At 37.3% G+C, this 14,021-nt stretch overlaps 1 protein-coding gene across 6 annotated transcripts in view; it reads left to right on the top strand.

Annotated features, from left to right (window-relative positions):
• Positions 1 to 3,578: 3,578 nt before the first annotated feature.
• Positions 3,579 to 14,021, top strand: part of LOC117402826 (echinoderm microtubule-associated protein-like 6) — a 104,493-nt gene continuing 94,050 nt past the window's right edge. For 2 of the 6 annotated variants that reach the window (XM_059024478.1, XM_059024477.1), the window contains exon 1: positions 3,585 to 4,782. In XM_059024478.1, the coding sequence (XP_058880461.1) occupies positions 4,586 to 4,782 (197 nt within the window). In that variant the 5' untranslated portion in view covers positions 3,585 to 4,585. Of the gene's footprint in view, positions 4,783 to 14,021 lie in introns of all 6 variants that reach the window. The other 4 variants (XM_034004332.3, XM_034004331.3, XR_009328736.1 and 1 more) reach the window with 3 other exon arrangements.

Raw genomic sequence — 14,021 nt, 5'->3', positions numbered from 1 at the left:
CAGCATACAGTGTACAGCACTGTACTGTCAATGAAACAAAAGGAAGCTATGTGGTCCCAGCCTCTACTGTATAAAGACACTTAGGGCTGATATAGCCTGTTACGTAATCTGTGTCTGGCTTACTAGAACTGAAGAGAAGCACCTTAACACAGACTTATCAAAACATAAGAACCACTCTGAATAACTGTAAACATCATAAAATGACAAGGGAACAGAAAACAAAATTGAAGTTCCTTTCTAACTAATGCCCTGATGGAGTGGTTTGGTTTTAACTAATGCCCTGATGGAGTGGTTTGGTTTTAAGCGGCTCTGTACTGTAGGAGATGTCATCCTTCATCTGAAACATTAGAGATTTTAAACATTATGAACTAAATCAAAGTCTTTTTTGTATCCCATATTTTTGAGCTGACCCTGAGTTTTTACTTATTTTAGCAATCTAGTATATTACAAATACTGGCCACAGTGTTGTATTTTATTGTTCAAAGGGAACCGGAAATGTTATGAACAGTTTAATGTTGCAGTACATGCAGCAGAGAAGTTCTTCAAATGCCAGGAGAGAAGATGCTTTATTAGTAGTTAATTGTGCACCAGGACTTATGGTTGAACTGCTTCCAAACCATGTTTTCCTTGGGGATTAATCATTGACTAAAGATAATGAATCCGCAATTTTAGTGCTAATGTAATCCCTGGTGAAAACTTCTGGGTTATAAACTGTTGTGGTGTTCAAGCTTCCCATTCTGCTAATATATGTGTGTGCTTCTCCCATTTACCACTATATAAAGAGCCCACTGCCCTTTCAACTCATGCCTAGGCTCTTACATGAGTCATCTTATGCAATGGCATGCCATTCCTCCGTATAAAGGTTTCAACACCCACATGAGTGATACACTGTATTCACATTGCTGTCAAAGCTGTTTCTGCAATATGTTAGTGTTGCTTGTCTTTACTTTTTCGATTTTCTCTCCTCCAGAAGGTCTATTCATTTCACGGTCATGCCTTTTATTTCTTGGTTAAAAGTCGCACACTGTCACATGACTCAGTTGTATGATTAAAAAAATAGAATGTTATATCTGTCATGTAATGTGACCTTTCAACTCCCCACCTTCTGTAAGTAACATCCCCATTGGAATCTATTAACAGCAACTACGCTTATAATGTCGCTGAGGGTGTAGATCTCTCACACAGAATGTCAATCAGAATTCTAAACAACAGAATCTACAAAAACAGATTAAATGCGTTAATATCACTCTTTTTATTTTGTATTTTTATTTCATTCCTTTTAATACTGTATGTTTAGACGTGTTCATGGCTACCTCCAATCAACTCACTTCGCTTGCAGGTCTGACACGGCAAAGTGTGAGCAAGAAATACACTCTCAGCAGAGGCAGCCACCGAACACAATACAAGCAGGTGCAGCCAACAGACACCAAAGGACAAAGTTGCTGCACGTGATTATTCTAGAAAATGACAGGGTCTTAAAAGTGTGCTTCACATTTTTCAGGCTAAAAGCACTTCTATAGAATGAATTGAACTAAATAATATCGGCAGTGTCAAAGTCATGAACCCACTGTTACAGTTCAGTAATATGTATTTTCATAATCCATAGCTCTGTACCATTTTAATCCCAAGTCTGAAACACCAGCCTTCATAGCATGGCCTTAACCCAAAGTTACAGTGACTGCCATGAGCTCAATAACCCGAGACAGCCTGGTCACACATGGGAAGCCTGCAGCAAATGAGATCACTGTTAGAACTGTAAGATCTTTTTCTGTGAGCCAGTAGAATGTACACCAAGTGAATGTAGAGTAACAGGGGGTGCAGTGAATGCTTCGCCTGCTTTTTTGGAAGAAATTCTAATTATCATTAGCTCATATGAAGAGTAATCAATACAATTGGATTTTTTTTTAAATTTGAAGTAGCCTTTCTGTTAAGCTTTTTGTTTGCTTTGTCTGTATGATGTACCAGTAATGTATTGCAAAAATCCGGAACCTGTCCAAATGCATTTTTCAGGGTGTACAGTGGGAAATGTTATCAGTCAGCTTTGGCTGTGCAAGAATCCTTCCATGTAAATGGTGTAACTTGCAATATTTTACCAAAGGTCCCGTGAAATGCTCTAACCCCTATTGCTGACCTGGAATTGAGCGTGTCTGTGATCCAGCCTATTTCCAGGTCAGAAACTAAAAAGTTTGTGAAGCCCATTGGATGCCCATTAGTCAGATGAATGATTTGTTTGGATTAATCACAATCTGTACCATACTAAAAGTACCTTGTCTACTGTTTGTTTTATGTTGTTAACAATGCAAGCCAATATATAAAGGAATAAAACACAAGCTAGTAGCTGGGATCTGCTAAGAAGCATTTGATTAATTTAGGTGAAATAATCCCATGCACACTTCCCACACGCACCTAGAGACGTCACTGCAGTAACCCACAGACAACATCTTTTTAATCTGGAGCATTACTCATGTGATAGATTGTAGGATGCTTACAGCACATCATAGGACTGCTTTCCTACACATCATTCATACACTACTCTGTAACAAGTGGTGGGACAGTACTCAGGCACAGGGTTACACAGAGCAATGTTGTTTCATTTTCAAATAACAATAGCAAGTCTGTTTTAACGCGTTCATAAATCAGCAGGTTTGGGAAGCTATTTTATAGCTATATATATATATATATATATATATATATATATATATATATATATATATATATATATATATATATATATATGTCTATTGGCAAAGGAATCTAGCGCCATAGCGCCAAATTTGCAAGCCGGCTAGAGATGTTAATATTAGAATGATATGAACAGGCTGTGCTAGAAATGCTATCTTGTCAGGCATAATATGACTTGAGTATTGAACGTATTATTATTATTTTTTTTATCATATTATCATATATTGTTATCATATTTTTTGCTATAAAGTTCTTGATAGATTGTTATGAGTTTTTCTCCATTAAAAAACAAAATAAACAAATATTTACATAAAAGTATTTTACTAAATAGTTTAAACGGTCTAAAACAAACATGTACAGATAAATCAGAGGCTGAAAACACAACCGATCGGTATACAGTGTTACAGGTTGTTACAGTAGTTACAGTAACCCCAAAATTCACCTTGTTTTGTTGTCTCAAGACGCATCGGTTACAGTGATCTTCTCAACCTTTATATTACTATCTGAATTTAGTTCAGACTTCAATTGGTAGAACGACTGCAAATACAATTGCAATTAATCTGGTTTGATTTACTGGCAATCCACTCTTGCTTCAGTAAATCAATTCCACTGATTTATTTGTAAAAAGCACAAACGAACGAGTATTTAGTTTCCTTGGTTAAGAACCTTGGACAACGCTCTTACGGTGGGCATTGGTAGTTGTTGTTTTTTCAAATAGCATTGACATTCTAATCAATTCAGAAACCTACCATTAAAAACTACAATTACCATTATCCTCAGCGGCCTGGCGCTCTTCGCCCAACTGGCGGCGGCAGAGGCGGACATAATGGCGTCGTGGTAACTAAGTACTGCTTTCACCTAGAAACCAGAGCCTCTATTCTCTAAAGCGTTACGTAAAAATATTAGCTTGACTACCCTTTGACTGATATGGACCCACGTTACATTTCTTCTTAGATGTGTTTCACAGAATAAGGCTTCTGTGCATTTTTTTTTTCTAGGAGCGATTTATTATTCTGTGCGCAATGGCAGTATTACAGTCCAGAGTCCCTCTCCTCCCAACCAACCGCTTTGAGATGAGGATTAAGGAGGGGGCAAGCGCTGAGAGAGGCTGTGGTTGGAAGCTATTTCGTTATTTTGCATTACAACGAAGTTAACAAAAACATTTGCATTTTGGGGCGTCTGTCGTTGACAGGAGCACCGCTAGTGGTACTAGTAGTTGAGAGAAGGCAGGTTTCTCCAGAGGTTCGTTGGTGTCATCTGAGGTTTACTGATCAGATTTATGAATGGCAGTCAAACATTGCGTTTGGCCTATTTCTTATATGGAAACTATGTATACGTAGTAATTGTGTTTTATGATAGGCTAGTCTTCTATTCTTCCAGTTGGTAGACAGTCCACAACCAGTTGTTTAATTTTAATTTTTTATATGCTGCATTAAATATGCACATATTTGAAATAGAGAGAAGAATTAATAAAAATGAGTTTTAACACGTGTCAATGTGTAGGAAGACGTTGGTTTAATAAAGAAGTAAATATATAGCTAAGTATTAAAACTGGAAAAGTTAATTGACAACAGCCAAGGACTGCTTGAATGAATATACCTAGCTGAGTGTAATTTTATAACACAGAACACGCAGTGACTTGAATGCCGTTTCATAAAAGGATGTAAATGTTGACCAATGTTTAGTGTTGTTCTATTAACGTTTCTTATGCATCTAGAGTGTTGATAGGAAAATATGCTTATAGTAACATGATTTTACGGATGCGAAGAATATACAACATTGCAGGCTTATTTCAGTCTCTTTAGGAATAGCGCTGGGGACAAGTGTTGTACGTTCGAGCCGTACTCTCTGTATAAGAACATCCTTAAGAGTTTATATATATATAAAATAGTCAGATATCATCATGGCGGATCGGACAGCTCCCCGGTGCCAGCTAAGATTGGAGTGGGTTTACGGGTACAGGGGCCACCAGTGCCGCAATAACCTGTATTACACCGCGGGAAAGGAAGTGGTTTACTTCGTGGCTGGGGTCGGTGTGGTCTACAACACAAGAGAACACAACCAGAAGTTTTTCATGGGACACAACGATGACATTATCAGGTAAGGAATGGGACTCCGTTTTAATACACACAATTTTACATTATTATTATTATTATTATTATTATTATTATTATTATTATTATTATTATTATTAAATATGTGATATACATTTTGTTGCATAATCGTGTGTTTACTACTACTAGACTGTGAATAGGACATTTTAGAATTTTGCTGTATTGTCAGAGCAAACCACCTTTTTAATCTCTCACTTTGTGATTGTGCGTTATGAATAATGAGATATTGCCATGTTGTCTATCTAAAGTTACTTTTTAATCTGTTACTCTCATTTTTTCGATACAAATGATTGCATTTGATTTCTTAAATTGTGATAGCTTATGTACATTTTTGAATGTTTTCTGTTACAAGTTTAGCATAAACATAATAAATTAATCTATTGTCTTTTTACAATTATGAATGAGTGAATAGTACATTTGTACTTGATGGCAGGTTTGTACTAAGGGTAATCCAATGAGAATTCATATTTCATTAATTGAAAGAAATATTTGACACTTAACTGTCTGGAATACACACCGATAATTAAGTACTGGAACCAGTGCTCGAATCCCCCCCCCCCCCCCCCACATAAACAGGTGGCTTCGGAATTTTTCTCAGAGGTGCTGCCATTTTTTTTTTTACAGGACATCGGTACCTTCTGTAAAAATTCAAGCGTCCTGTGTCTTTACTCCCGTGCAAATCGACGATGTATGTGTTATGTTAGAATTGATACAGGATTTCCGCGGTATTCTCCTCAAAGACTTTACAATAAACCATGATATAATATTAAAATTGATACGATATTCTACAGTTTCTATAGTCCATGCGCCAGGCCAGATATCGGTACCATCTGAGCTGGCAAAATCTCATTGTGATTTTTTTAAAGGTCTATGTCTTTGGATTATATTTTGATATTATAACCATGCCAGAGTGGCAGCTTAGTGGTAGTCTACAGCATCTGAACATATCCACCCTCAGAGTGACTTTTCCGCAACTGGATAGGCATTATGATGTATGAAAATGTATGAAATGATCAGTCTGGACTTTTCTGAATATCATTGCACATGTGCTAGACCAAGGAAACACATGTGTTGACACCATCAGACTATGAAATGTCATCAAAATAGTCTTGGAACTGAGATGTGGTCATTTAAATATGAAATTGCTCCTTGTTTTTTGACATTTTTCCAACACTGTTGGATTTATTTTGTTATAATTCAACCATAGACATGGCTATCACACTTGTATCCCATTGCCCTGTTATTCAAGTCAATGTGGTGCACGTGTGGCATTCAGAGAACATTTTACAAACAAATGAGGATACAATTATCCCTTTAACAGTTTTTTGAGAATGATACTTGAGACTCCAGTCTCCAGACATAAAGCTCACTAAATCAATATTTTATTGTTATGAACTATAAACATGAACTTATTAATGTGTTTAGAATAATGTAACTGCTACCAACATGTTTTAACCTCTTTAGTTTGGTCAATGTTACCCTGTATAAAATGCTGTGGGAGTACATGTGTGATGGACTGGTTCGTTTACCGCAGCTGAAGCAGGTAGGCAGGCAGGGGAGGGGCATAATGGAAGCACGGTGAACACGCCACACTGGCACGCAGTATTTATTAACTATAACACGGTTATCACGGTTATCATATCAAAATACAATCAATAGACATAGACCTTTACAAAAATCACAACGAAATTTTGCCACCTCTGGTGGTACCGATATGTGAACATTCTGATCTTGGCCCATGGACTAATAACCAAATTGGGGATCGGGGGAAAATACAAAACAATGTTATGTTTTGAACGGTGTATTTGAAGATATGTAGGGAAATACATATCACTCAAGGGACGAAATGGTTATTCTGGATTTTGAAAAAGAAGGTACAATGAACATAGTTATTTACACCCGGTTCACTGTTTAAAAATCATGCACAGAAGCGCGTTATCTGGCTGCAACATCGCATTTCATTTTGAATTTACCGACTTTTCTTGATGAAAACGAATCCACGTCTGGGAGGTTACTAGACGTCCTCCGCTTTCTACCAACTCTGAGGACACCTGATTTTCAGTCCAGTGCGAATCATGCTTAAGAATAACACATACAGTAGAAGCCCGTTCATCCGAACAGCTTGGGGGATATAGAAATGGTTTGTATTAATGAGCGTTCAGACGCAGGTTTACAAAAACAGCAATACATATTGTACTCTAAAGGTCTATTTAAAAATTAGCATTTTTCTCATAGCCCCAAACACTGTGTTTCCTGAGTGTTATAACGTCACTCTCCGAAGCACATCTGACAGCGGTACTGAAACATTCTATACAAATACAATAAATGTAAAACTGATTCAAATCATATATATATGGTAAGACTAGTGTTTCAAACATATTTTAACTAAAGGTCTTCATGAACTTAAATAACAAACATGCACATACAGCGCTAAAGTGTACTGTAACAGTTACATCCCTGCTGTTTTTATTTGTTTATTGTTAATAAATACAGTATTGTACACTAATATGGAAATTTAACTTAACTGTTTTTAGTTGTTTTTAGGCTTCTTGTTAACAACAGAAAAGTAGGACAGTACCCCACTACGCTTTTTATCAGACATTACAAATGATGCTTTTCCAATGAGCACGCAGAGAGGTTGACTGTCCGTGATGGTTGATGTGAGGCAGCGTGAGTTTGCTTGCGCAACGTGCGGAACGAAGCAACGGGTATATTCTTTGATACATTTTCGCATATGTGTGGTCAGATTCGAACATAGTTTGATGGAAAAGAATCATATTTATTGTCAAAAAGGTTCCAAAAGGTGCCCGAACCCCGTTCTGGCTACCAAAAAAATTGCCGGAGCACAATACCGGTGCGTTCAACCACTGTCTGGAACCAAAAATGTATTATAGTGCCTGGTCCTTTAAGTTGGAATTTTGTGCAAAACAGACACAGTGTAGTATAATGCATCATTCTGAACATCTTAGCTATTCATTATTTTTTGGAGAACAAATAAAATAGGAGTCTTTTGATTTTCTCATACCAAACAATGTACGCTTAAGGTGCAGTTTAGCCCCCTTTGAAGATCATTATACAATAGCAGTCACAATGACATGATTTACCCAAGCAACATGGACACAGTAAAGTGTTACACAAGCCAGTGCAGTGGTAATGAGAACCATCTGTCTAGGTGAAAGACTCCACACAGGTACCCTATACATATGTGTGTTTGTGTGAGGGTTTGTAATTGTGTTGGCTGGCAGGGTGTTGAAAGACATTTTAAATCTCTCTGTGAATGAAACTGAGCTGTCAGGTGCTGTGCTTCACAGCAGCATATTGGCTATAATTTGAAATATATTTTAACAAGAGTGCTCCATTCATGCTTGAATAGTGTAGATGAAAGAGTGAAAGTGTAAGACAGGTTAAAAAAGACAATACGTTAGGCAGTAGATTTGAAAGCCTTACATTAAACACAGGAAAATCACAGAATATTCAGAGAGTTTGAATGATTTCTCACTTCTTTACCATTTAAAGGGGCACATACAATTATTACAATTTATATAAAACCTTACAGTAGATTTGAAAGCCTTACATTAAACACAGGAAAATCACAGAATATTCAGAGAGTTTGAATGATTTCTCACTTCTTTACCATTTAAAGGGGCACATACAATTATTACAATTTATATAAAACCTTACAATAGATTATCTGGTTCAGAACTGAAATGCTTTGTGTGCTTCAGTCAGTGTAGGGTAATGTACCTAATATATTATTCAGTGTCTTTTTTAACTATAAAAGAATGCAGTCATTGGAAAAAAAGGTTGTTGCTGTCTTTATTTGAACTGAAACCCATTTAGAAAAAAGTACAATGTTTAACTCACTCTTTTTTTGTTTCTTTTTTTACTTTTTGCTATATATAATCTTGAGGATTCAAACCCCCTAATGGCAAGCCTGCATTGTATAAAAAGGAGTGAGTCAGCTGAAAATGCAGGCACTTCTGTGACAGGAGACCTGTACACATTTGAAAAAAAAAAATGATAGATGTTCTCTGTCATCCTTACTCAGCTGAGGATATGAGTGACATGCATTGTCAGAAGATAAATTAATTGATGTATCAACTTGAAATCCAGGCTGCTCAATGTCCAAGTTCAAAGCTTAATAATTTATAAAAATGTCTAAACTTGCCTTGAATTGAATTTGGACTTGGAATGATCTGACTACAGTGAAGCTCTGCCACTTCATCTCAGTTTCTGTTTATATTCCACAAAGAGTACTGTGAAACCATTGCATCATGTTGACTGCTGAGAAGTACAGCAACAGCAAAGGAAGCTGCAATCAACTACCATAGCAACTGTGCAGATAGCTTGTAATTATCCTGGGAAAAGAGCCAGTTTCGAAAACATCGCTGCATGTTTTTTAACACAGTGTGTGATGCTCAAAAATGCTGACAAAACATTACTTATAAACCTTGCCACTTTTAATGGCTTATTGCAGTACTGTGGCTAGGTTTTTTTGTAAGTTGAATAATATTACTGTGGAGATTTTGTAAAATGCGAGTGGTGATCATTTTTCACAACACAGGAACGGAGACCCTGATTGGAATAGGTACCCAGTCGGAAATTCCCAGTGTTTCCTTGTTTGATACTATATGATATTTTTCTCACAACTGCTCATGCTTTCCAAGAGGAGCTGATACAGTCCTAAATGTCTAAAACCCTAAATGAATCTAACTTCTGTAAACCTGCACACCTCTTTATATTCCAGTAGAAAACCAGTAGGCCTAAATATGTGTTCCAATTCCCAACTCTTGCTGGTCACCAGCTCACAATCTGTTGCTTGGTTTTTCAGTAGTGTCTATTATAAGAAAAGTTGGAAACTATGCTAAGTAGTTGTTGGTGGTAACCTATGAAGATTTCAAATTTGTATGAATTGAACAGTTTATTATAGAACCCTGGTACCTCTGCTAGTCATCAAGTTATTTAATAAAAGCAACATAACTGCAACAAGATCACACCTTATGAGAATGACTGCTCTGTTGTCCACCCTCTTTTTTGTAAATTCATTATTAATTACAGTACAAGAAAAATATAACTGACTTCTTCACCTTCTACAGTGAGTTTTTCAGCCTCTCTGGTAGCAATAGTGTATCCCAAATGTTGCAGCTTTCTTACATTTTTATTGGAACTGTGAAAGCGAGCAACATCTTATTGTCATATGTTATTCATGGAAGGACAGTGCTAAGATTAATAGGCAGCCTTTGTCTCTGTAGTCAGCCTGACAGTAATGATTTTAGGGGCAATTAAACAGAAAATTAGCATGGGAGAGACTTTGAAGTGTATGAAACCAACGACAGTCAGAGAAAGTACTTCATCTTAAAGACGTTAGTTGCTATGTAGTTATCTAGTTTTTCTACCTGTACACTATGTTTGTATGGGTTACAATGCATTTTATAGTGGGTGTGTCACAACTTAAGTTAAATACTGTTCAATGACATATTTTATCTTGACCTCTGGCTTTGTCAGTGTAACTGCCATGAACAATGAACATCAGAATGAAAAGGGCCTGTAAATCTTGAAAGCTGCAATTTCAATGGCAGTGTTCAATTTAACATCTATAAATAGTGCTTCTAGTTTTTAATCAGTTTAATGTTTATTAAAATAATAATTTTTTTAAATTAATGCATTTTTGGTTTTTGAAGTTTTAAGGGTCAGAGGCGGAAGGATATTTAATGTTTTGCCGTAGATCACATAGTCTCATTGCTGCTAGACCTTTGGAGTGTTACGACAAGTGATTGAGACCTATAGCAAATGGAAGTGAACAACAGGTATACCATTATTTTGTTAGCCACAACAACTTCAAATTGTTGTTTAAAAAAGAAAGGCAGCACTTTAACTGGATGTGCATGTTTAAGCTGAGGTTCTAGTAGGATAAGGGTTTTGAATATCCTCTGCTATATTTGAAATACTGACATCTGACACCTGTAATCGCAGGATACTAAACCACTCCCAATCAATGCATGGCAAGGTACAGTACATTATAAGATTAGGCAGCACTGTATGTTAATTAGTACAGGCACTTGAGTTTGATTTATTTTTAAAATGTATTTGGTATTATTGGTAGGGCTGTCAAGCGATTAAAAAAAATTAATCGTGATTAATCTTGCGATTAAAAATGTTAATCTTAGTTAATCTTGGTTTTAATCGCATATTTAGTTGATACAATTACTGCATGCATCTCATTTGTTTGTTTTATTACTGATGCTATTATTATTATTATTATTATTATTATTATTATTATTATTATTATTATTATTACTATTATTATTATTATTATTATTATTACCTCTATAAGGCCTTTTAAGAGACACATTTTGATAAGGAGACAGCATGTACACAACAAAGTAGGTGCCCTTGGGTAGTTAGTGACCCTGTGAATAGAGCCCATTTGTCTCTTTGCTGTATGAAATGTGCTGTTGTTTCTTTCATTTCTCAGTTGTTTTGTGACCACATTTCACAATATTACAGTCGTTCAACCTTGCTTGTCCTTTTTGAAAGGAAGGCTTCAGGGCATCGAGCTGGTTGTGGCTACAGTGCTGTTGTACTGCGTGTCTGTCATTGTCACTCTGCTACTGTCCGGACATGGTTCTCCTTTAATAGGTGACCATTTCTACCTATCCCTCCAAAATGGATACATTGGTTCAGCAAAGTTCTTTGGTGTAACTGTGGCTTGACAAACAGAAAAGGTAATACAGTAGTTCTGTGTAGGTTATGCAAAAATAACCTTTAGTGGGTTTTTGTTACCCACTTCACATGATCAGTCAATCAGCCGTGGTCCATAATATTGTAGGTCATATGGGCAACAATGCAATGCAAACCCTCTATCTGTAATGAGACAATGTATGAAATACAGCTATCTGGTTGAAGCTTTTCTATTTCTCAAGTGATGACCAATTTTACCTTTTATTATTACCCTCTGGGGATATAGTTGAGGGTGTGAATGTACAATTTGTGCGTATGTAACCCTTTAGAGTTTCACATAGCTGCTAGATCTAACCGCTATCCAATGATGATGTGACTTGCTGAAGAAAGTTATTGACAATATCATAATCTGGGGGTTTGTGGAGGTGTCTGTCTGGATACACATCATGTTGTCGTGAGGCCTATAATTGCTGTAATTTGTTAAGCAACAATGGCGGGGGATGTGCAGTATGTTACTGAAAATAGTTAGTTAAAAATCTTTTAACTTGCTACAGAGATCGACTTTCAAGCAGTAATGTTAAAATCTAAAATAGAATTAAAAAACAAAAAGTAACAAGGTATACAATAATGCAGAACAGCCTCCTTGTGTCAGAGCCTTATAGGACCCTTCAAAAATCTTGTGTTTTTCTAAGGTCAGGATGGTGACTGATTCTAGACAATAGCAGATGAAAAGGCAACTGATTGTTTGTCTAGATACTGTTGAACAAATAACCTTGGCTGGCAAGTCTCTAACACACATATACCCCGTTTTCACAAGCCATGTTTAACCCGACTTTGAGGACGTTTTGTAGTGTAAACGCAGCTGTCCTAGGTCCAGCCTATTGTAGATCCAGCCGTTCTAAAAGTGGCCGGCTCCAGAGTGGACTGTTTTTTGCTCAACAGTGAATGCAGTGGTCCCTGAGACGACTCACGTTTGCCACGTACACTCGTGGGCAATGCCCCCATTGTCAGCGTCAAACAGGCACAGACAACAGCAACAGGAACCTGGGATTGTTACTAGGACAGCAGAACCAAAAAATATCTTGGACAGAACGCTGAGAGAGACAGAGGCAGAGGATTTCAAAATACAAACAGACTTTTATATTTGTGATATAATGTGAAAAGACTATTTAAATGTGTATAAATTCATGTGGGATAAATGTGAAACTAGCCTAGTTGCAGCGAAACTTTATTGTCAGAAATATTATTTTTCACACATATCTACAAACGTAACCTGTGATCATATTTTGATACGTGTCATTATGAGGAAATGTTCGGTTTTGTGGGTATCCGTCTAGAATTAAACAAATCATTACAGTAAACACTATTATACGATTTAAAAAATAGGCTTTATTTTGCAATGTGCATCATTGTAAGTGCCGTGATGTGAATATATGTATAAGCACTAGCTTCAGGTCCAAAAGCACTTTACTTTCAAACAAAGGACTATTCACCTTCACCCCTGAAAGGAAATCTTTGGATTTAAGAAAGGCTTTATTTTTTAAACTGTATCATCAATAGTATCGTAATGCTTTATTAGTATATGGTAAATATTGTAGCGTGCACAGGGGAAGGCAGCAGTTGGGCTGGTAGGTGACGTAATCACACACAAAGACATAAGCCCGATATACGCTTCTTGCAAAGGAGCCGGCTCTTTTGTACAGCGGTATCGGTGCTTTGCTTCAGTGTGAGAGGTCCCGGGTTCGCGCCCGCCCTCCGCCTGTGTGTGGATTGCCTCACCCTGTGTGATGCGCCTGCCTGCGGGAACCAAGATCACCACATTGGTGACAGAAATGGGGTGCAGGTACCCCGGTACGCACTCGCCGGACTGTAGCCTGGTTAGAAAGTCCAGGGCGGACTTGAGGTTGGCAGGGGAGAGTGTAGAGTGTAGCGTGCACTGGGGAAGACAGCAGTTGGGCTGGTAGGTGACGTACTCACACACAAAGACATAAGCCCGATATACGCTCCTTGCAAAGGAGCCGGCTCTTTTGTACAGCGGTATCGGCGCTATGCTTTAGTGTGAGACGTCCCGGGTTCACGCCCGCCCTCTGCCTGCGTGTGGATTGCCTCGCCCTGTGTGATGCGGCTGCCTGCGGGAACCAAGATCGCTAAAATATATTTCAGTTCTGGGGGGAGAACGTACACTATTGAAAGTCATAGATATTGCTTTTTAGCTATTAAACAAATGAGTTGCTTTTGTTGAATAGCACAAATAAGTCTTTTTCATGTTTTTTTTTTACTGTAAGTTTTTTTTTATTTCATTATTTTACGGCATTTCACTGTCTAAAAATAGGTATTTAAAGATATTTTACGATTAAACAATATGTATTAAAGCCGAAAAATAGCGTTGTCACATTCAACATTTATCATTTTCTCTAGCTATTATGCAAAGATAGAGGCTGTGTGATCCAGTGGTTAAAGAAAAGGGCTTGTAACCAGGAGGGCCCCAGTTCAAATCCCATCTCAGCCACTGACTCATTGTGTGACCCTGAGCAAGTCACTTAA

The sequence above is a fragment of the Acipenser ruthenus genome, chromosome 5 (assembly GCF_902713425.1).
Source record: "Acipenser ruthenus chromosome 5, fAciRut3.2 maternal haplotype, whole genome shotgun sequence".
NCBI classification, from domain to species: Eukaryota; Metazoa; Chordata; class Actinopteri; order Acipenseriformes; family Acipenseridae; genus Acipenser; species Acipenser ruthenus.
This window is presented reverse-complemented; position numbering and strand designations above follow the sequence as displayed.